The sequence below is a fragment of the Mustela erminea genome, chromosome 15, assembly GCF_009829155.1.
Source record: "Mustela erminea isolate mMusErm1 chromosome 15, mMusErm1.Pri, whole genome shotgun sequence".
Lineage (NCBI taxonomy): Eukaryota > Metazoa > Chordata > Mammalia > Carnivora > Mustelidae > Mustela > Mustela erminea.
Window position 1 is genome coordinate 14519999 of NC_045628.1, and position 21160 is coordinate 14541158.

A 21160-nucleotide genomic window follows, 5' to 3' on the forward strand; every position below is an offset into this window, starting at 1 on the left:
GTTGCTCTAGAGCACAGGAGTGTTGCATTCGGGTCGGAGGGTCTGTGCGTCCTCTGCTTCTCCGCATACTGTTGGTAGTTGCAGCAGTTAACGCTTCCACCAGAAACGCGAGAGCTCGTTCCCCAGTTCTTACCAATACTTGGTGTTACCCCACTTCTTAATTTTTTCTATCTTGTGGATGTGAAATTGTGTCTTTTTTTAATTTACATTTCTTTGACTTTAAGTAAAGTTGAGTGTCTTTTCATACGTTTATTTTCACTCCTGTTTACTTTTCTGTAAAAAACCCACACGTGTGTTGCTTAGCTCTCTGTCGGGTTATTTTCTTCTTTTAATGGTGTCTAAATATTTTCTGTGATTCTCTATACTAATCCCCATCAATCATATGTGCCTCATGTATTATATCACAGTTGGTGACATGGCTGTTTAATTTTTTATTGTAATCTTTTACCAGATACATAGATGTTTTTTATTTCAATATGAAAATATTATCAGGTTTTTTTCCTTCACAGCTTGTCCGTGCTCTGCGTGTGAACGTGTGTGTGTGTGTGTGTGTGTGTGTGTACACAATGTAGAAGAATTTTCGCTAGTCTAAATTCATAAAGATATTCTCCTTTATTTTCTACTAGAACTTTTACAGTTTCATTTTTTTACTGAATGATATTTTCAGTTCTTCTTGGCTCTTTATTCTGTTCCAGTAGTGTACTGTCTTGTGCCAGTCCCACACTCCAGTTAACACAGCTCTATAACGAATTTTGATACTAGATAGCAGAGATTCTCCCTTTTCTTTAAAATTGTGTTAACTGTTTTTGGCTACTTGTTTTCCTGTATAAATACAATTAGGACCAAGATAGCAAGTTCCTTTAAAAAAAAATTCCTGGAATTTTTATGGGAATTTCCTTGAATTTATAGATAGTTTAAGGAGAATTGCCATCATTTTATAATATTAAATTACCCATCTATTACATATAGTCATATATTGCTTGTGTATAGCTATATAAATGTATAATACATTTTATATATACAGTCGTGTATATAATATAATATATAAAATAATATAGGTATATAACTGATGATTATGGTATATAATTGTGGTATATGATTTATATATAAAAATATATATGAGAATACATAGGTAGATGGTTAGACACACTTAGTGTTCCTTGTGGGTCCTTCAGTGAAGCTTTCACTTATGTCCCATGAGGTCTTACACATATTTTTTTATTTATTCCCTTACACTTTATGATTTTAGTTCATATTGTAAATGGTGTATTTTAAACTGCATTTTCAAATTGTTTAATGCTAAATTACAGGAACAATATTACGTTCTATATTGATCTTTCTTGCTCAACTCCCAATTTTTGTAACATTTTGTCTACTATTAGACTCTCGTGTCATTTGTGAATTTTAACAGCTTTGTTCCCTAGCATCCAGCTTTTAAACTTCTCATTTACGTTGGCTTTTCTCTTGATTTAGTTTGCTTAATTTAGTCAAAGATTTGTCTATTTTATTAGACTTACTTTACTGATTTACTTTTTTACTTTTCATATATATGGACTTAGGACATGCCAAGCTCCTAATTTTTTTTTTTAATCAGTTTCAGTTCTTTTTATTTCTTTTTAATCTATTCTGTTTTATAAACTTCTCAAGTTGAATTCATAGCTTATTAATATCACTTTTTCTCCCTTACATATCCTTAAATTACCAGCTTAAAGCATCTCTTACACTTATTTAGTTGTATCACATACATTTTAAAATATATTTCATTATGATTCAGTGCTAGTATGTTCAAATTTCTGTGTTTCTTTTTAACATTTGTTTATTTTTTTTAATGTTTTGAAATATTTATAATTCTTGGCTTCATCAAAGCAAATCCATGGTCCATTTTATTGTTTTTATCTTCTTTATATAGAATTATACCTAGATCTTGTTAGGCATCTAGTAAATATTTATTGAATAAATAAATGAATAAGATGTGCTTCAGATTTTTAAATGGCACAGTGTAGAAATGATTTCCAGTTTGTTTTGAACTGTGATTAGAGACCATGGTTTGTGAATATCAGTTATTTATTATTTATTTCTCTGAATTTTGTGAGACAAGGTTCATTCTTTTCATTGTCCCATGCTTCATTTTTTTAAAGGGATATTCTCTAATTGTGAGGAGGATTTTATACATGTCTATTATATTGAGCATGCTAGGTTTTTTCCAGTCATCGAAATACTGAGTACCTTGTTTTATCTGTCAGTTACTAAAAGAAGTTCATGGAAACACTGCTAGAATCATGGATCAATCATTTAATTCTTATAACTTTGTCAATTTTTGTTTTAAGTATTTTGAGCTGTAGTCATGTATACCTTGATTCAGAACTCTTACATGTCTAGTGAATTTTTCCTTTTGTCATTATATAAATTACTCCTTTCCTAATAATTATTTTGTTGTAAAGTCCGTGGCATCTTATATTTTAGCCAGATCAGTGTCCTTTTGGGTTGTTTTTCTGTTACATCTTTTTCTGTTCTTTACTTCAGGGTTCCCCAGTGTCTTGTAGCACACAACTAGGCTTTGAGGTGGTTCTTGCCAGAACTCAAAGTTCTGATTCTTCTCTTGAGTACAGAATTCTGATCCAGATGAATAGATGTCCTTTACTTACTCTGTCATTTAGGAAGTAATTCATCAGTTAGGAAATGATGTTCACATAGAAAATTATAAATAAAGTCATGAAGTAAGGGCTTTTCTACAGTAAAGAGAGTTATTCTCCAGTTATTCTCAAGTAGAAAACATATGTTTATTATTATGTTATTATATGTTTATTATTATACATGTTTATTAAGTGGCCATTAAGCAGAGTCCTACATGTCAGAACCTGGTAGTCCAGTAAAAAATGATAGAGTAGACACAGGTTCTCAACCTACTCAGAATCTAAATTTCTTTATAAAATGGAAGTGCTTATTCTTTCTTTTCTTTTTCCTCTTCTTTCCAAAAACTTGTCTTAAAATTCAGCCAACATTTTCTGCCCCAGTGTATCAATGAACATATAATACATTTCCTCCATCATGGATTTTCAAATTTGGTTATATTTAATCTAGGTATTTGTCTTATACAGTTTTAATTAATTTTCAAACTGATTTGTGACCATAGAAGTCTGGACTTCTTAATTATATTTAATGCTCCCCCCCTTTGTGGTTCTTCCTGCTTTTTCTTTCCTATGTGGGCCCCATTGCTTGGACACATAACCAGCACTTAGCAAATATTTCCTTGAATTGAATGATTCACCATATGCTACAGACACTACTGAGAACACCACTTAGAAGTGTTTAAAGATTTTATCAATGATAAGGAAAAGCAGGGTGGTTTTTAAAGCAACAGTCATCTTACTTTAAACTGACAAATTACTAACAAGTTTGGAAGAAAAGTTACTTACATAAAGCTTATCTATTGGATTTATTTTAAATGTTTCTCAGAGCATTTATGACATGAAATGTGGACCTTTCTTCTTTGAAAAACTCACACACATTGTCGTGTTTTTCTAGCATGAGTGACCTTGTTATGAAAGTTGATGCCCTTCTTTCCTCTTTGCCTAAACTTGCGTCTCGCCATGATATCACATTTCTGAGAGAGAATCACAGGTAAGAACATAATAATGTCTGCCTTTTTTCTGTCACTGTGTCCCATACTCAGTTATGGTTTCCACTTGTATTTAACGTACAGCAAAATTTAAAGTAGAATTAAAAATTCTTAGAGAAGAAATGTGTTTGATGAGATTAGGAAAATAAATTCCGGTTAATTATATATTCTAGCAAATAAAGGATGATGTGTAAGGATCTGAAGCTTCAAGTAAATTCTGTCTAGTATAATTTGTTTAATTATCTTTCTTGTTCAAGATCATTTGGGATTTTTGTAGTATCTTGGGATTATCATTATATATAAATAATATGTTTATATTCTCAGTGTATAGAAGACTCAGTTACTAAAGAATTCTGATTAATAAAATGTAGACACGGGGGCGCCTGACTGGTTCAGTCAGAAGAGCAAGTGACTCTTGATCGCAGGATTATGAGTTCAAGTCCCACACTGGGTGTAGAGATTACTTAAATGAATAAATAAATAATAAAATGTAGACACGGATAAGATAGTGTCCAAGATGTGTTCAGTGGAACGCTACCCTGAGATATTGACAAATGTATTCTGAGAGGAAAACTATTCTCTGGTCAAGTAAGTAACTTTAGAGAACACTGCATTCTTGGGAGTAGGAGAAGATTTCCAGTATGCATCAGTATATTAACAGTTAGGAAATAGGATCTGCTTAAAGGTGAAAGAAAAATTCGGTTTTGGTTAATTAGCAGTTGTGCAACTTGTTTATCCATGGAAAACTTTTTGGTTAAAAATTTATTATTTCGTTGGGGCGCCTGGATGGCTCAGTGGGTTAGGCCACTGCCTTCGGCTCAGGTCATGATCCCAGGGTCCTAGGATCGAGTCCCGCATCGGGCTCTCTGCTGAGTGGGGAGCCTGCTTCCTCCTCTCTCTCTGCCTGCCTCTCTGCCTTCTTGTGATCTCTCTCTGTCAAATAAATAAATAAATTCTAAAAAAAAAAAAAAAAAAATTACTATTTCGTGAAGATCAGATTTCCGAAAGCAGCCCTCAGAGAAATACTGTTTCGGGGTAATAAACTAGTGCGTAATTTCACTATATTACACGGTTCCTCTAAGATAGTCGAAATGAAATTCACCAAGCTCTGTCTACATACATACAATTTTCTGTGTCCCTAGAAGAGAACCTTTTCTGTTGTTTTTAATTAAGGACCACACAGAATTGGGGAAAAGATAGACATCAAATAATTAAACTATAAGCATGCTTTATTATATGATCTTTTTTCTAATCATTGCTCCTATAAAACTCAATTGAGACAAATGGTTTAGCCCAGACTCGCAGTGGCTGGCACTTTCTTGTAAGCCGGCTGGTTTTATGGCAGATGCCGTCTCAGGCTGTCCGTGTGTACCTCCAGCGGTGACACCGGCTTCAGCCGCAGGACGTCTGTCTTTAGAGAGGTCTTCACACACACGCAGGAGTAAACTCAGCGAAAATTACTTTCTAAAGAAAGTAGCACTTTTAGTTCGAAAGGAAGTGTTACTGTTCTCAGATAACTGAGATTCAGTACTTTTATTTTTAAACACATCTGCTGGAATTCTTCTTAAGGATAATTTGTTATTATTATTATTTTTTAATTTGACAGAGAGAGATCACAAGTAGGCAGAGAGGCAGGAAGAGGGTGGGGGCAGCAGGCTCCCTGCTGAGCAGAGAACCCAATGTGGGGCTCGATCCCAGGACCCTGAGAATATGATGACCTGAGCTGAAGACAGAGGCTTAACCCACTTAGCCACCCAGGCGCCCCTGGAATTCTTATAAATTTCTTTGACTCCTGCATACAATGTGCTGAAATAATTTAACACAGATTGCTCAAAACCATCATTGTAAACATTAGTCACTAGACTGTTCATGATGCTATATTATACTTGGGAATTTTGATACGTTTGGAACTTATGCCCATGTTAAATGTCTGATACATTGATCTTTTATAGTTTTATTGTTGGGTGGTCTCGACTTACTTTCTTTACCTGTCACATCTGTCAATGCATCTGCTGCTTTTAAGCCTACTGCCTTCTTTTACAAAGATGGAAGAGTATGATGCGACTTTGTGACAGTGGTCTACAGTTCCCCCAATTTCTTCTGTTATCTCTGGGACATTACTATAAATATAAATGGGAATGTGGCCTGTATGTGTTGGCGTGCCTCTGTTTATACAATATACATCCTCATCTAATGCCTGCCTCCTGAAACTCGCAGCGTCCGTCATTTGCCATTTTCTGAGCTTATGAGTGTAATTTAGGCATTCAGCCTTTTTTTCTGTGTTTACCCAGGTTGATATGTTTATCTCGATCAGCATGGGTTGTATGGTATAGCATGAGCTTTCTTATCCAAAACACCCAGTTTTTGAATCCGTTACCATAGCCCCGGGACCTCTCATTGCTTCAGTTTCTTAATCGATAAAATATAGTGTTGATTCCCACCCTACAGGGGTTTTATGAGACTCAGACCTACTGCCTTGAATATAATAGATAATTAATGCCTTGCAGCTGTTATGTGTAATATGTGTGTATTTGTTAGACAAATAACGAAACTTGAAAATCAGAGAAGACTGGACCTGAAAATTAAACCACAAAATCAACTCACATTAATCTGGGAGGAGACAGGTGAATACCCACCTTAAAAGTAGGACGCAGGCCAGCAAAACTTAGCCATAACCCAGTTGAAGGTATTCATGAAGGAAGAATGACTTTGTTGGATTTGATTTGTGTTGGAATCGTAGGAAAAGTGGAGAGAAGCACATTAGCAACGCTGGGCTGTTGGGTCAGGGCTCAGCACCGCAGAGATGCTGCTGGTGTGTGTGTATGTGTGTGAGAGAGTGTGTGTGAGTGTGCATGCTTGCTTGTGCATGCTTGCTTGCACCCGCGTACATGCGTGGGGATGTGCAGATGAAAACAGATTTATAAAGGAATTGTTGGAGGGTTTGCCCTTACACAGTTTGGGGAGTTAATGAAGCAGCCGCTCTAAGGCTGTTGATACTAGAGCTTGGAGCTCCCAGGGAAGGCAGGAAGGAAAGGGCGCTGTCGGAGGGGTGGGGGGGTGGCTGGCCTTTGTGCCTGCCAAGACACACCCCAAACTTAACGGTGAGTTTTTCAGTGTACACAGTTCACAGAGTTCACAAAAGAGAATAAATGAGTTGTCCAGGTGAAATATAACTTTTTAGAAGAGAGAGGACACAGAAATTTCTCTGAGAAATCTTCACAGAGGGAATACTACAGGAGACAAAGTGTTTTCAACAACATCTTTAAAATAGGTGGTTCGACCTGTCTTTATCCAGAAACTGATCATTTAATTCAGTAAAACAACTCTGCATGGAATGGATGGGATGTTGGCTGAGTGGCAGCTTCCCATTGCTGTGGCTGGTTCGAAATGTCCTTAGTTTCTAAGACTTGACAGACTGCATGTACCTCCAGCTGCCCTTCATGTCTTTCTCTGACTTAAGCTTTTAATAGTTATTGACTATCTGCGTGTTTGACGTTATTCTTCCTGGGTAATGGCATGAAGTGTAGCACTAGTTTCTTGACAAATTGAATACAAATCCATTGCCTTGAAAGGGTGGTGTGGGTAGAGTTAGCATCTTTTTGTTGATATTGTGTGAGGAAAGAGACCTCCTACTTTCATTTTCAGTTGAGTCAATGCAGTACCTCCTGATAGGCTCAGGAGTCTGCTCAGAAAATTGTCCTGAGTCTGCACCAGTGCACAGAGAGGTAGATGATGGGCGCGACTTCACAGCATTGGCAATCATTGGAGTAAACAGATGCCTACTTTGGCCACCAGAGCATCTCATAAAGCAAATAGAAGATGCCCGGTTTTGAATAATGCTGCAAATATGGCAGTAATTTGTAAAATTTTCACCAGGATAACTGAAGTCATTAACCATTGAGAATAGGCCCTTTAATTTTACAACATCTGATTTGTAACCCTTACGTCTAGCCGTAGTCACGTAGGAGGATCTGTTGTCCGATGCTGTCACTCCTATTTTAACTAAATCAAATCATGTCAACTACATAGAAAATAAAATGTCTTCTGTTTCTTTCTCAGAGGACCCATATTTGGAGTGACTTTTACATTAGTTTTTATTGCTGAGAAATTAACCCCCTCACTGCAAAAAGTCTAGATATTTATAGTCTTCCTGTACCAAAGAAGACTAATGTCCCTGTAATTTTACGGGTATCCATTTTGATTTGGAAATCTTTTTCCCTTGTGATATGTAAGATATTTAATTCATACATCTTGAAAAACTGGCTTCCTGTATTACAGTGTTAAAAAGTAATTCAGTTGGAATATTCTGTACTTTTAGTCAAATATATACTTTTAACGTTGATTACAGTAAATATAGAATTTATTATCTTCCATTGGCCTTTTCTATGCTTTTACTAATTTTCCCAACATCACTAAAGATTAGTGTATCCTCTAACTTAGAATTTAGTTCAGTGAAAGACACGAGGAAGAAGACTAAGGGGAGGAGGTCAGCAGAGGGGGACTGGGCTCAAACTAAGTATGATAAATGTGAGCTTTTTTTCCCCCGAACTTTCCTATTATATGTTGGGATTTTTTAGATACTAAGTTTAATAAAACTACTGAACAGTTATTTTATTCTCAAGTCTGAGAAAATACATGCAGCTAACACAAAACTTACCTGGGCTTTATTTTTTAATATTGTATGACCCATGAGAACTTAAGTGGGGGGAAGGGCTTAAAATTAGTTTTCACTCTAATACTATTGTTCTTTGAAGAGTTTTTAAAAATCACTCATTCATAGAATCTTACTTTAACTTTCTCTTATTCTTTCCAGTTTTGTAATTTATTGAACACAAACAGTAGGCTTTTAAATTTGCATTTTCCAGGGTGCCTGGGTGGCTCAGTGGGTTAAAGGCTCTGCCTTCAGCTCAGGTCATGATCTCAAGGTCCTGGGATCAAGTCCCGTATCGGGCTCTCTGCTGGGCGGAGAGCCTGCTTTCCCCCTCTGCCTGCCTCTCTGCCTATTTGTGATCTCTCTTTCTCTCTCTCAAATAAATAAATAAAATCTTTAAATAAATAAATAAATTTACGTTTTCCAGAGTGGCTGCACCAGCTTGCCTTCCCACCGTGTAAGAGGGCTTCTTTGCATCCTTACCAATATCTGTTGTTTCCTATGCTGTTAATTTTAGCCATTCTGCCAGGTGTGAGGTGGTATCTTATTGTAGTTTTGATTTGATTTGACATACACACACACACACACACACACACACACAGAGGAATATTTTTCAGGCACCAGAAAGAATGAAATCTTTCCATTTGCAAAGATGTGATGTGGTTGGAGGTAGAGGGTGTTATGCTAAGTGAAATAAAGCACTCAGAGAAAGACAGATACTATATGATTTCACTCTTATGTGGAATTTAAGAAACAGATGAACATAGCATGGAGGGAAAAAAAAGAGGCAAACCAGGAAACAGACCAAATTATAGAGAACACACTGACAGTTTCCAGAGTGGAGGTGGGTGGGGGATGGGTTAAATAGGTGATGGACATTAAGGAGGGCACTTGCTGTGATGAGCACTGGGTGTTGTATCGAAGTGTGGAATCACTCCGTTCTGTACTTGAAACTAGTAGTTGCATTGTATGTTAATTAACTGGAATTAAAATAAAAACTTGGAATTAAAAATTTGCATTTTCATCTATGAAGTAATCAGGATTTTTTTTAATCCAGTGAGAAAGAAAGCAATTAATAAGAATGCATATAGCTCAGGTGTGCCTGGCTGGCTCAGTGAAGCATGTGACTCTTGGTCTCAGGGTTGTAAGTTCAAGCCCCATGTTGGGTGTAGAGATTACTTAAAAAGGGGGGGGGGCACCTGGGTGGGTGTCTCAGTGGGTTAAGCCTCTGCCTTTGGCTCAGGTCATGATCTCAGGGTCCTGGGATCAAGCCAAGCATTGGGCTCTCTGCTCAGCCGGGAGCCTGCTTCCTTCTCTCTCTCTCTCTGCCTGCCTCTCTGCCTACTTGTGATCTCTGCCTGTCAAATAAATAAATAAAATCTTTTTTTTTAAGTAATGTATATAGCTGAGATTGACTTATTAGATAATTAAATAAGTTTAGCTGATCATCTTTCATCTTATTTTCTGTTTTCCTAGCATTATAACGATAAATCCTGAAGAGAATGACATGTTCTTTGATGTCATTGCTATTGTTGATCCATTAACAAGAGAAGCACAGAAGATGGCCCAGTTATTGATTGTAAGATAATATATTTTTATTGTATATTTTATATGTCATTTTATTATATACTTTCATTTTGAAATTTATAATTAATCTTTCAGGTCTGTTTTTAGGTATTTGTGCTCTTAATGCTTTATTCCGTGCAGGTTTTAATTAGGCTGTCATATTTCAATGTAGAAAATGAAATGGTAGAGCTATGCCAGGGGTGTTATGGCAGTGCCAAGGTTAGGTGTTGGTGTGGGCTTAATTATTGTCTTCTGCCTCCCCTGAAAGTGGTATGTTGGAAGCCCTAAACCCTACTGTGACCATATTTGGAAACAGGGCTTTTTAGAGGGTAAATAAAGTTAAATGAGGTTTTATGGCATGGGTCCTAATCCAATAGGATTTATAGCCTCACAGAAGAGGAAGGGAGAGAGATCCCTTTCTCTCCTCACACACAGAAAGAAGAGGTCATGTGAGTGCCCCACAACATGGCAGCTGCCTAATTCCCCTCTTCCTGTCTCCAGTTCTAAAGAATGGCTTCTGGAGAAGCCGGTGATCTAATAAGTAATGATAGCTGGACAGTGAGTGAAGGCTGTGTTCAGGAAGTCTGGCCACAGGAACGGTGGCTTCAAGACTGGAATTTATTTCTCATCTCACAGTCCACACGTGAGCCACCTGGAGTAAAGGCAGCTCCACAGCGTGAGGACACAGGTGACTTTTGTCTGGTGGCTCAGTCATCCTCGGGAAGCTCCTCTTGTCTCGTGATCTGAGATCACTTGCTAGGCTCCTCCACGTCACCTCGGTGTTTCTGCGAGCAGGCAGGAGGGCACAAGGGTATATTCATCTGGTTCCATGTCACGGGCCAGAACATAACCCATCATGTGGCTGCACCCGGACACCGGGGGATGTGTGGGGAGGACCCTGGGCATAAAGCTGAGTGAATGTTCATTCATTGAGAAAGCAGAGAGAAGGAACGCTGAGGTGAGCTAGCTGACTCTGAAAGGACATTATGTGCCTTTTCATTATACTGAAACCTTGTGATGTTCATGTTGTGATGCAGCTTTTGGTGGGTAAATCACAAAAGCTCGTTATGCTGGAAATCTATATATTTCTTCTAGTGATGTTCAAAATTGTGGTGTACTCCTATTTGAAATTGCTCCATGCTTTTTTTAAAGATACATTTAAAAAAACATTCTCAGAAGTGGAAACCATTTGTCCTCTGACAGTTGGGCTCACTTTTGGAAACAGGCAAAAATAATTAGGCATTAAGTCTGCTGGACGATGGGAGGGATCAAGCTGGGTCATACGGGTAGACATGCTGGCGGAATTTCAACCTGCAGTTTCTCTCAAATGAGTTTGCCCTACCAAGTCATGATGGACAAAGGGATTATCAATAGCTCTTACAATTGTTTGGACAAATAATTTTGGCAAGTCTTTATTCAGTGTATAATCAGGGCGAACAGTTCCATATTGGTTTACTTACCCCTGTTCTTTCTTTTACCATTTGTACACCTTCACACTTGAACTTCTGGAGACACACTATTCAGATTATTCTTTAAGAAAACAGCAATCAGTAATCATCCCTGTAAGGAGTGGAGCTAGATTGATACATTACAGTGTACACATACCCCGTTTCCATGGAGTCGTTACTCAGAAAAAAACATTGCTTACCTCTGAAGTTTTTATGTAAGGATAGAATTTAGGAATAAGAATATGAGATTATACAGAAATATAAAATACAGGATTGAGGATGCCTTGGTGGCTCAGTTAGTTAAGCGTTTGCCTTCAGCTTGGTTCATGATCCCGGGGTTCCAGGATCGGGTCCCACATCGGGCTTCCTGCTCAGCGGGGACCCTGCTCCTCCCTCTGCTCCTCACCCTGCTTGTGCTCACTCTCGCTTGCTCTCTCTTTCAAATAAATAAATCTTTAAAAATAATAATAATAATGAAATAAAATATGGGATTGGATCCCAGGTTACGTGATTGAAAATAATAACATTCTTTCTGAGCACCTCAGCACCTCACGTAATTTATTATTTCTTACTATAAAAAAATTTGTGGTATAAAACATAAATGAATTTATTGAAAGAACTGGATAGTGTCTCATTTAACACTTGGCAAAAACAGTGGCTCAGCAACCTCCATCGTAGCAGGTGTGAAGAGTGATAGAATGGGAATCAGTGCTCGGCAAGCCTTTGTCTATTCTAAGTCCTCCTCAAGCCTGCATCCGTTCTGTTCCATGCACCTGTTTTTCCCCCTCTCTTTACCTATGTCCTTTGTTGTCTAATATCTTTCAAATCTGTGTTGACTTGCCTTCCTAGAGATAGCGACTACCAAAATTAATAGTCCTCCTGTGTCATATGCCCCCGGGGAAATAAAAAGAGAGTCTTTCACCCGTATCTAGCCAGGAACTTCCTACATCTCTACCATGTGGATGGAATTCCGAATGGACTCGCCATTGTTGCTGGGAGGCCGTCACTCTGTGTTTGCACATCATGCTTCTAGCAATTTCTTCACTTGTCCTGTAATGCTAAAAAAATTTAGAAATGTGGATACCATGAAAGAAAGTCACATCAGGCAAAGGGAGGCAGTGTAACCCTTGAGCCATGAAACTCGCTGTTTGGATTCAAATCTGACCTCTGCCATGACTTGCTGTGTGATCTGGGGCAAATTACTACATCTCTCTGTGTCTCAGCTGTAAAGGTATCAACCTGTGAAGGCTGTTGTGAGGATCACATGAGATAATGAATCTCAAGTGCGAATGCAGTGCCTAGTACATAGTAAATGCCTAATAAATGTTAGAAAAAAGATTACTTAATATCAAATATGGGAAATTTTTTCCAAACAGGTACTTGGCAAGATTATCAACATGAAGATAAAATTGTTCATGAACTGTAGGGGTAAGCTTTCAGAAGCCCCTTTAAAGAGGTGAGTCTAAGCGAATGTCATTTCATTTCAAAAGCTTTGCAAATGCTAAGACAAAATAAATAAATAAAGGACCATAGTTACTGGGTCTGGTTTTTTTCTTTATAAGATGCTTAATTGAAATAGACGGAAGATCAAAGATAATTTATTAACCTTAACTGATATAAAATTAAAATAACCTAAGCAGTAAAATTGATCCAGTCTAATTGTAGAATTTACAAGGACTGCTGTTTGTCGGTGGGTATTTTTGGAAATGTGATCTAGGAATACCTATTTGGAAATACACAAGAGGAAAATAAAGTGGAATCCAACCATTTTTGATTTAGCTGTAATTTCCTTTTTTTGTTTGTAAAGATTTTATGTATTTGGGAGAGCTGGGCATGGGCAGAGGGAGGGAGCAGGCAGAAGGAGTAGAAGGAGCCGACTCCTGTGTTGAGCAGGGAGCACAATGCAGGGCTCAATCCCAGGATCCTGGGAACATGACCTGAGCCGAACAAAGATGCTTAACCGACTGAGCCCTCCAGGCATCCCTGTTCAGCTATATTTTCAATACTTCAGAGCTGAATTATCAAAATGATCTTTAGGATATCATCTCATTATTTGGAAGTATTGGGATGTAAATAGTATAAAATACTATTTCATTAATATAGAAAATGCTTATTGTAAGCCGACATTCCACATTAATACTGTACGGTTGAAATAACATTGTCTCTCAAGTTGGGACAGAAATAGACCCTTCCTCCTCTTTCAGGATCAGAATCACTATCATTTTGAGCCACTCTTACTGAGAGGAATATACAGTATCCTTCAGGTGTCATGGGACAGAAAAAAGGCTTGCTAATGTGCTTTTCTTTGTATAGCGTAATTATGTAGCTCTGAAAGAATATATGCAAACACAAGACAAGAAAGTTGCATTCACCTAATCCCTTGTTTACTTATTAAATTGTATTTGTTATCATTGGGAAACATAGCAGAGATTATTGCCTTGAGCAGATATTTTAAACATGGCGAATATTTTTAATATTTGGAAAGCAATAAAATGGGAAATGTCAAGAATTTAGATGAAAGTATAGGGAACGTTCGTTCCTTTCCTGAGACTCCTGTCGTCATGTCTTATGCACATTGTTCTCTGACTTCTCATTTATCTCTTGTATTTGAGATTATATCATGTCTCAAACCCAAACAAAAGCTGTCATCTTCTTTTGGCCACTAACTGAGAGGTCGGTTAGCTCTGTGAGTAGAGAAGTTTTAGTCATACAAGTAGAGCTCTCCATAGTATCTCTATAAAGCTTTGGGTTATATAATAAAGAGTAAGAATATTGAACATAAGCAAGCGCAATCTGGTAGGAGGGAAAGAATTTGACCTCTCTAACATGGTGTGACCCTTAAGGCTTCGAGTGGCTAATGAGGCTGCGCGGCACAAACACTGTGAAACGGGTTTGGAACTGGCAGCTCAGAGGAGCATTATTGGCTCGGTAGCATCTGCCAAGCAAACGAGATACCACTGGTCCCCAGCCCTTTACTTTTTTTCTCTTTTTAAATGTTTATCTCTTTTTGTTCCACTTTATTTTTTCAGTGTTCCAGCATTCATTGTTTATGCACCACACCCAGTGCCCCATGCAGTCCGCGCCCTCCTTAGGACCCACCACCAGGCTCCCCCATGCCCCTATTCCCATCCCCTCCAAAACCCCCAGCTTGTTCCCACTGGGGCAGCGGAAGGGGGTGCTCTCTCTCCTCTTGCCAACCCTCTCTTTCTGCTTGAGCTCTTGCTTCCCACGTGTTCTGGAGCCTGCCTTTATCACACAGTCCCTTTGCTCCGTATCTTTAACCTCTCTGCCAGCCCTTTCCTTCCTGAGTTTACCCAACTTAAAAAGAGAAATAAACTCTCTTCGTTTCCTCTCCCCGGGAGCCCTGACTTTTCCTCCTCTTCTGCGTTCTTTCTCTTCTCAGATTCTTCGCAGATTACTCATACACACGCACGCAAACACACACTGCTCCCCCCTGCACTGTACCTCCCCCTGCAGCTTGCCTTGAACTTCCTCTCTGCTGCCGGATTGTTTTTACTAAGTCACAGACTTGGCTGTCGGCAGCAGCCGACTCAATGGCATTTCCGCCGCACTGGGCGATCCCAAGTACTCGTTTCGTCCACGCGTTCTCTGGCCCGTGTCTCCTTCACTCCGCTGCCTGTAGTCGGCAGCGTCGGACACGGCTGCCAGTGATCATGGTGTCCTGGGGTTCATCCGCTCTGCGGCTGCTCCTAGAGCTTGGGCCACTGTTAGTGATTCGCTTCTCACGGAATGCACGTGGCCAATGTAATGGAAAGTTTCTTGGGCAACTAACTAGGTTATCAAAGACTGCGGCTTGTGGGTTGCACATTCTCCATGTCTTGCTCTCACGTGCTTCTCTGACCCAGCAACATGGAGGGGCCCCGGTGGCAGGGACCCGACGGCAGTCTGCTGCCAGCCACCAGTGATCAGTCGCAGTCCTTTTTCCAGTGGCCCTGGAGGGGAGCCATACCGGCCTGGAAGTGGGTTCCCTCCCAGCCCAGCCCGGAGCTAACTCCAGCGCAGCCGACCCCTTGACTGCTGTCTCCAAATAGCAGAAGTCATGATTCTAAATAACAGATCTAATTCCTAACTAGGTGATAAGGGCAAAATACACTAGAGCTCTGTTAATAAGCTGCTGGCTTCAACTCAGTCCTGTCTGGGGTTTTTTGTTTTTTGTTTTTTAATCTTCATTTTAATATTTTACTTAAAACTTTAGTAACTTGAACAAGATATGCTCCCAAAGAAGTTATTTTATTTCTGCCAGTCTTTAGCATTATTTAACTGAACTTTTACCAGAATTCTAATTTGCTTGAGTTTAATTGCTTTCTGGTTATCATTTCTCTTCCTATGATGAGTGCTGCTAAGATCCAGTAAAATGGCTGGCAAGTGGACCATGCTCAAATCTGAAGGATTAGTGAGCAAATACAGATCAGAAACTAGCAGAACCGACCTGAGTCAATATATGGTAATCTAATCATGTGCGTTAAGAAACAATCACCAAGGGACGCCTGGGTGGCTCAGTTGGTTGGACAACTGCTTTCGGCTCAGGTCATGATCCCGGAGTCCCGGGATCAAGTCCCGCATCAGGCTCCCAGCTCCACGGGGAGTCTGCTTCTCTCTCTCACCTTCTCCTCGCTCATGCTCTCTCTCACTGTCTCTCTCTCAAATAAATAAATAAAATCTTTAAAAAAAAAAAAAAAAAAAGAAACAATCACCAAGGGCATATGTAATCTTAGGGAATTGTCTGCCATTTCCAGGCATTAACTCTTCCAGTATACTATGTTTTAGTTTTGGTTTTTTTTTAAACTTGAGACTTTTGGTCATGTTTTTTAAGCCATTTTCAATTTTTAAATATTTTAAACAGAAGAAATCTGAATTTTGATCATCGTACGTATTTTTATTTATGTTCTTTTGACAGCTTCTATCGTTTTGTTCTGGAGCCAGAGCTGGTGTTGGTGGCTGATGGCATTACTGGACCCGTGGCGACATTCTTGGATATCCCTGAAGCCCCCCTTCTCACCCTCAACATGATTACTCCCGAAGGCTGGTTGGTTGAAACAGTACACAGCAACTGTGACCTTGACAACATTCACCTCAAGGATGTAAGTGGTCTCGTCAAGTTCTGTCAGGAGAGAGGAATGGGGTTGATTCTTAGCCCCTGTAACCGCAGCAAGCGCGAGGTCATGCTGCGGCTGCTCCCAGAATTGGCTTCCTTATGGCTCTAGCTCCTGATCTGGTCTTCCCTTTGATTTTTGAGTTTCCCTGACTTTTCCAAATTCAGCCTGTCGAATTTCCCAGGTTCCTAGATGTTCTTGCCGGCTTTGTGGCTACGGCCCCGGGTTCTCAGGAGCTCCTCTAAAGATGGACAATGTAGAGAATACGGAGCCGGAAACACAGCAGCTTAGGACAACACCGGAAATACCCTGTTTTGCCCTGAAATTTGGTTTTTAACTCTGAAAAGAGCAGTTGTATCTCAAGCTCTGTTTTGCGCCGCAGCTCATGGCCAGGGGAAGCAGCCCGGCCAGGGAGAAGGCAGGGAACAGTGCTCACTCAGAGCTGGAGGCTGCGCACTGCTTCCCAACCCCCTGCTCTCCCTACCCGCCCTCTACCCCACTGCACTCCATCCCCACCCCCACTCCCCTTCACCCCTACCCGCTCCACCCCTACCCCATCTCCCTCCCATCCCTACCCCTCCCTCCACCCTATCCCCTTCCATCATTGCCTCCGTCTCCATCCCTGCCTGATGATCCTCTGCCAGGAAATGAGGGGCCTTCTCTACCCTGCCTGCTGCATTCAGCCCACCGCCCTAAAAGGGGGAGGAGGCTGTTTTAAAATACAAGTCTTTCAAAACACTGTATTCAGAAACCCCAAACAACAGAAGCATTTTAGAAGAGCTCACCTAGAGAGATCAGAAGAGAGACCAAGGCCCTCCTCCTCAGTGTCCTCTTCATGCCTCTTTCTGCCTTGACCTACCGAGGTACAAACATTTACTGCTGCTGATTTGGTTGAGATTACTCCCCGTGTTTGTTTCTCATGCACTAACTTTGTCTAAAGATTCTCCTTCAAGGCATGTTTCTTCTGAGACACTGGAGTAGACTGTGTGCTTTCTTGTCCCTTGGGTGGAACACAGCCCCCGGCTGCAGAGAAGGACCTAAAACTCAGCCGTAGCCATCGCCAGACATGAGCCCTGCACATCCAGGGAAAGAATAGGAAGGCAGAGGTGCCTGGGTGGCTCAGTGGATTAAAGCCTCTGCCTTCAGCTCAGATCATGGTCTCAGGGTCCTGGGATCGAGCCCCGCATCAGGCTTTCTGCTCAGCGGGGAACCTGCTTCCCTCTCTCTCTCTTTCTCTCTGCCTGACTCTCTGCCTACTTGTGATCTCTCTCTCTGTCAAATAAATAAATATAGTCTTTTAAAAAAAAAAAAGAAAAAGAATAGGAAGGCAGAAAAGTAATAAAATCCAGGAGGGAAAATTCAGAAAGGAATTTGGCAAGAAGTAAAAAGTCCTATTTTCTCTTAAATCAGCCGACTCCCTAAAGGACCTCCTGGATCCCTCATTCAGAGAGTTCAGTGGCCTATACCAGTCAAAGAGATGTACAGATTCCACCCAAATGTAAAAAGTTTGTGGTGGGAGAGTTAACATAGCTTAGAAAAGATTTAGATTGAGTCTGTGGTGAAAATTTCGGCAGCTATTAAGCAGTTAATGGAGATGTACTGACCATTGTTTGCTGTAGGGAACAGGTACTGGTGTCTTTTTAGAAGCTCACTATTTATTGACGTGGTCTTTACGCCCAGCGTGGAGCCCGAGCCCGCAACCCCAAGATCAGGAGTTGGGTGCTTTACCACCTGAGCTCACCAGGCGCCCCTAGAAGCTCTGTAAATGAACAGTACTTCTGTTTATTTTAGAAGACCATAGAGAATTCTTTCTGTCTGCATAGATCATATGAATAAATGGAAGGAAATTGCAAGTTCTCACAGCTGCAAAATTAACTACTTCCAAGGCTCTTCTCTTCCACTATGTTCTGTACATACTTAGAATATTACCGCCATGGTCCTGGAAGACCAGGAACGAACCAAGTGGAAACACTTGGGGTAGAAAGAAGGCTTTGTAGGTCCAAAGGAAGGTGCACGCTGAAAAACTGAGGCTCAGTATGAGAGGTTTGTGACACACTCTCAGGCAAGTCCTCCCTTGGTGCGTCCAATCCCTGGACATCACATCAACACCTAAAAAATGTGATGGAGAAAAACTCTCCCTTACCGGGACTTTGTTCACACGGTTTATGGCACAACTGGCATCAATGCCATAATTAAGGGGGACAGAAGTGGCTAGAGGGAGATGAGCCCTTCCACCTGGAGTTCAGAGGTGGTTCTTCGCCGAGCTTGTCGTGAGGACCGCGTCCAGGTACCCCTCGGTTGTGTTCCATCACAGCCTAGATCTGAAAGATCTCAAAACACCTGAAGTACTCATGGATGTTTACCAGGGAGGAGGGAGTGAGGAATAAAAGGTTGTTGAAGGACAAGGGGATGTGGCTGTACTAAAAAGGAAGTCACAGAAAACTTGATTAGCTGCTTCTGAAATGCAGTATGGTCGAATCTTAAACAACATGGGGGCCAGGGCCACTGACCCCTCCCCCACAGTAGTCAAAAACTCATGTATAACTTTTGTCTTCCCCAAAACTTAACTACTGATAGCTTGCTGTTAACAAGAAGCCTTACTAATAACATAAGCAGTCAATCAATAGTCTTTTTTGTTTTATATATTACATATTGTACTCTTAGTAAATTCCTAATTTTTTAAATTCTTTAAGTAAGCTGGAGAAACCATAAAAATTCTTACAAAGAAGAGAAAATACATTTACAGTACTGTACTGTTTCAAAAAAAAACCCCACAGATATTAGGTCTCTGTAGTTCAAATCTGTGCTGTTCGAGGGTCAGCCATAATCTAGACGCCCACTGCCAATGTAATTGTTAAAGAATTCCTATTTTAGTGCCATAGATAATTGTAAACCGAAATGATGATCTTTTTAATTAAACTTACACTTCTTTTAAAGAAAGAAACTAACTTCTGTACAATTTAACCATATAACAATACAATAAACACTTCTATTAGAAATATTAATATGTACCCAAAGTTCTATTTGAAAGGTATTAAATCCATGTCTCCTATCAACAGGTAAGATTTAGAACAGGTAATATGTAAAGGAGATGTAAACATCACAAAAAAATCACAAATTCCCATCCTTGCTAAAAATAAACCTTGAGAATAGGAATGGATTTAACAAATTACCTTTATGAAATTATCAATAAACTTAAAATATTTTCACTAGAAAAAAACTCTTTGAAAAATGAATTAGCAGGCGCCTGGGTGGCTCAGTGGGTTAAGCCGCTGCCTTCGGCTCAGGTCATGATCTCAGGGTCCTGGGATCGAGTCCCACATCGGGCTCTCTGCTCAGCAGGGGGCCTGCTTCCCTTCCCCTCTATCTGCCTGCCTCTGCCTACTTGTGTTCTCTGTCTGTCAAATAAATAAATAAAAATCTTTTAAAAAGAAAAAGAAAAATGAATTAGCTATTTTTGGTGTTGTGGTTTGAGTCAGTCCACAGAATTGATGTCTGTTCTACAACTCTAGGGATGAGAGAAAGTTTCACGTTAATATGAAATAAAGGTTTTTTAAGTCACAACCTGATTGAACATACTTGAACTCTGCCCTTATATCTCATGAAGAAAAATATTTAAGCTTCACACCCACTGTGGGGTACATTTCCCTTATCTGTAAAATGAAGGAATGAGCTAGAAAAGCTCTACAGCTTTTTTCTCATTTGTAATATTCTCACATTCTGAAACTATCCCACGTGAATGTTTCCATCCATGCATGATGCTGTGAGCGCTGGGGACACAGGTCAGTGAAGTGTACGAAGCTCATTACTAGAGTTCAACAGCTGATTCAGAACCCAACTAAAGTTGAAACAAGCACTGTTGTCAAAGAAGGTACTTCTTTCTTGTTCTTAAGAACTGGAGTTAAAGAGGAATGCTACACACAAGTGTTAACATTGTTTCTGTGGTGATTACAAAGAAAAGCAGCTATAGAGTATAGAATATTTTCAAATACTTTATATCCTAAACACATTTAAAGTGTCAGGAGCCCATAATGAAATAAGATATACTGTCTTACCTGCTCAACAAAATTACCAAATTATGTAAGACAGATATACTGTCTTACCTGCTCAACAAAATTACCAAATTATGTAAAAATTACTTATCATTTGATTTATTCTCCTGTCTGCTTGTGTTTTTCCTATGAAGTAGAGAAAAGGTGTTATCCCTAAAATATTCTAACATTTGCAGTAGAGGAAAATCTGGAAACAATTGGAATGCCCAGCCATTTAAAAGGGTGTTTGTAGAGACAGGGACATGTTCACAGAAAGCTGTATTTAATGAAAAAGCAGGTTATACTTTCTTAGAAAAATATTTATGGAAAAGAGAAAAAGAAATCAGTGTGTTGATTGTACAGGAATGTTTAGTCTAAGTGATTGCTGCTTTTCCTCTTTTCCACATTTTTTATTTGCAAATTATTTTGATGAGCATGTTCTATTTTGAGTGCATTTTTTTTTTATTTTAATTACAAGAGAGGTGATGGATGATGATAAGTTGGCTTTCTTGCCAGATTGGAAGGGGCTCTGGGGTGACAGCCAATGAAGCAGATTCTCTGAGGGATTTCCCATCTCACTCTGCCTTGAAGAGATCTTCAAATACTGCAACTCCATGAGCTCTTCCTGCCTGTGATTCTGGTGCACAGATCATGAGGCTTGAGTAGAGCTGATGTCGCAGGAAATTAAAAAAAAAAACTTATTATGAGTTTTGGTCTTTAAGAAATTGACT

The 21160-nt window shown here is 39.6% G+C and overlaps 1 protein-coding gene across 2 annotated transcripts in view; it reads left to right on the plus strand.

Annotated features, from left to right (window-relative positions):
- UGGT2 (UDP-glucose glycoprotein glucosyltransferase 2) overlaps nucleotides 1-21160 on the plus strand; it is a 190340-nt gene that overhangs the window by 131575 nt on the left and 37605 nt on the right. For both annotated transcript variants that reach the window (XM_032315029.1, XM_032315026.1), the window contains exons 24-27: nucleotides 3526-3621; nucleotides 9747-9849; nucleotides 12661-12740; nucleotides 16203-16386. In XM_032315029.1, the coding sequence (XP_032170920.1) occupies nucleotides 3526-3621; nucleotides 9747-9849; nucleotides 12661-12740; nucleotides 16203-16386 (463 nt within the window). The remainder of the gene's footprint in view (nucleotides 1-3525; nucleotides 3622-9746; nucleotides 9850-12660; nucleotides 12741-16202; nucleotides 16387-21160) is intronic.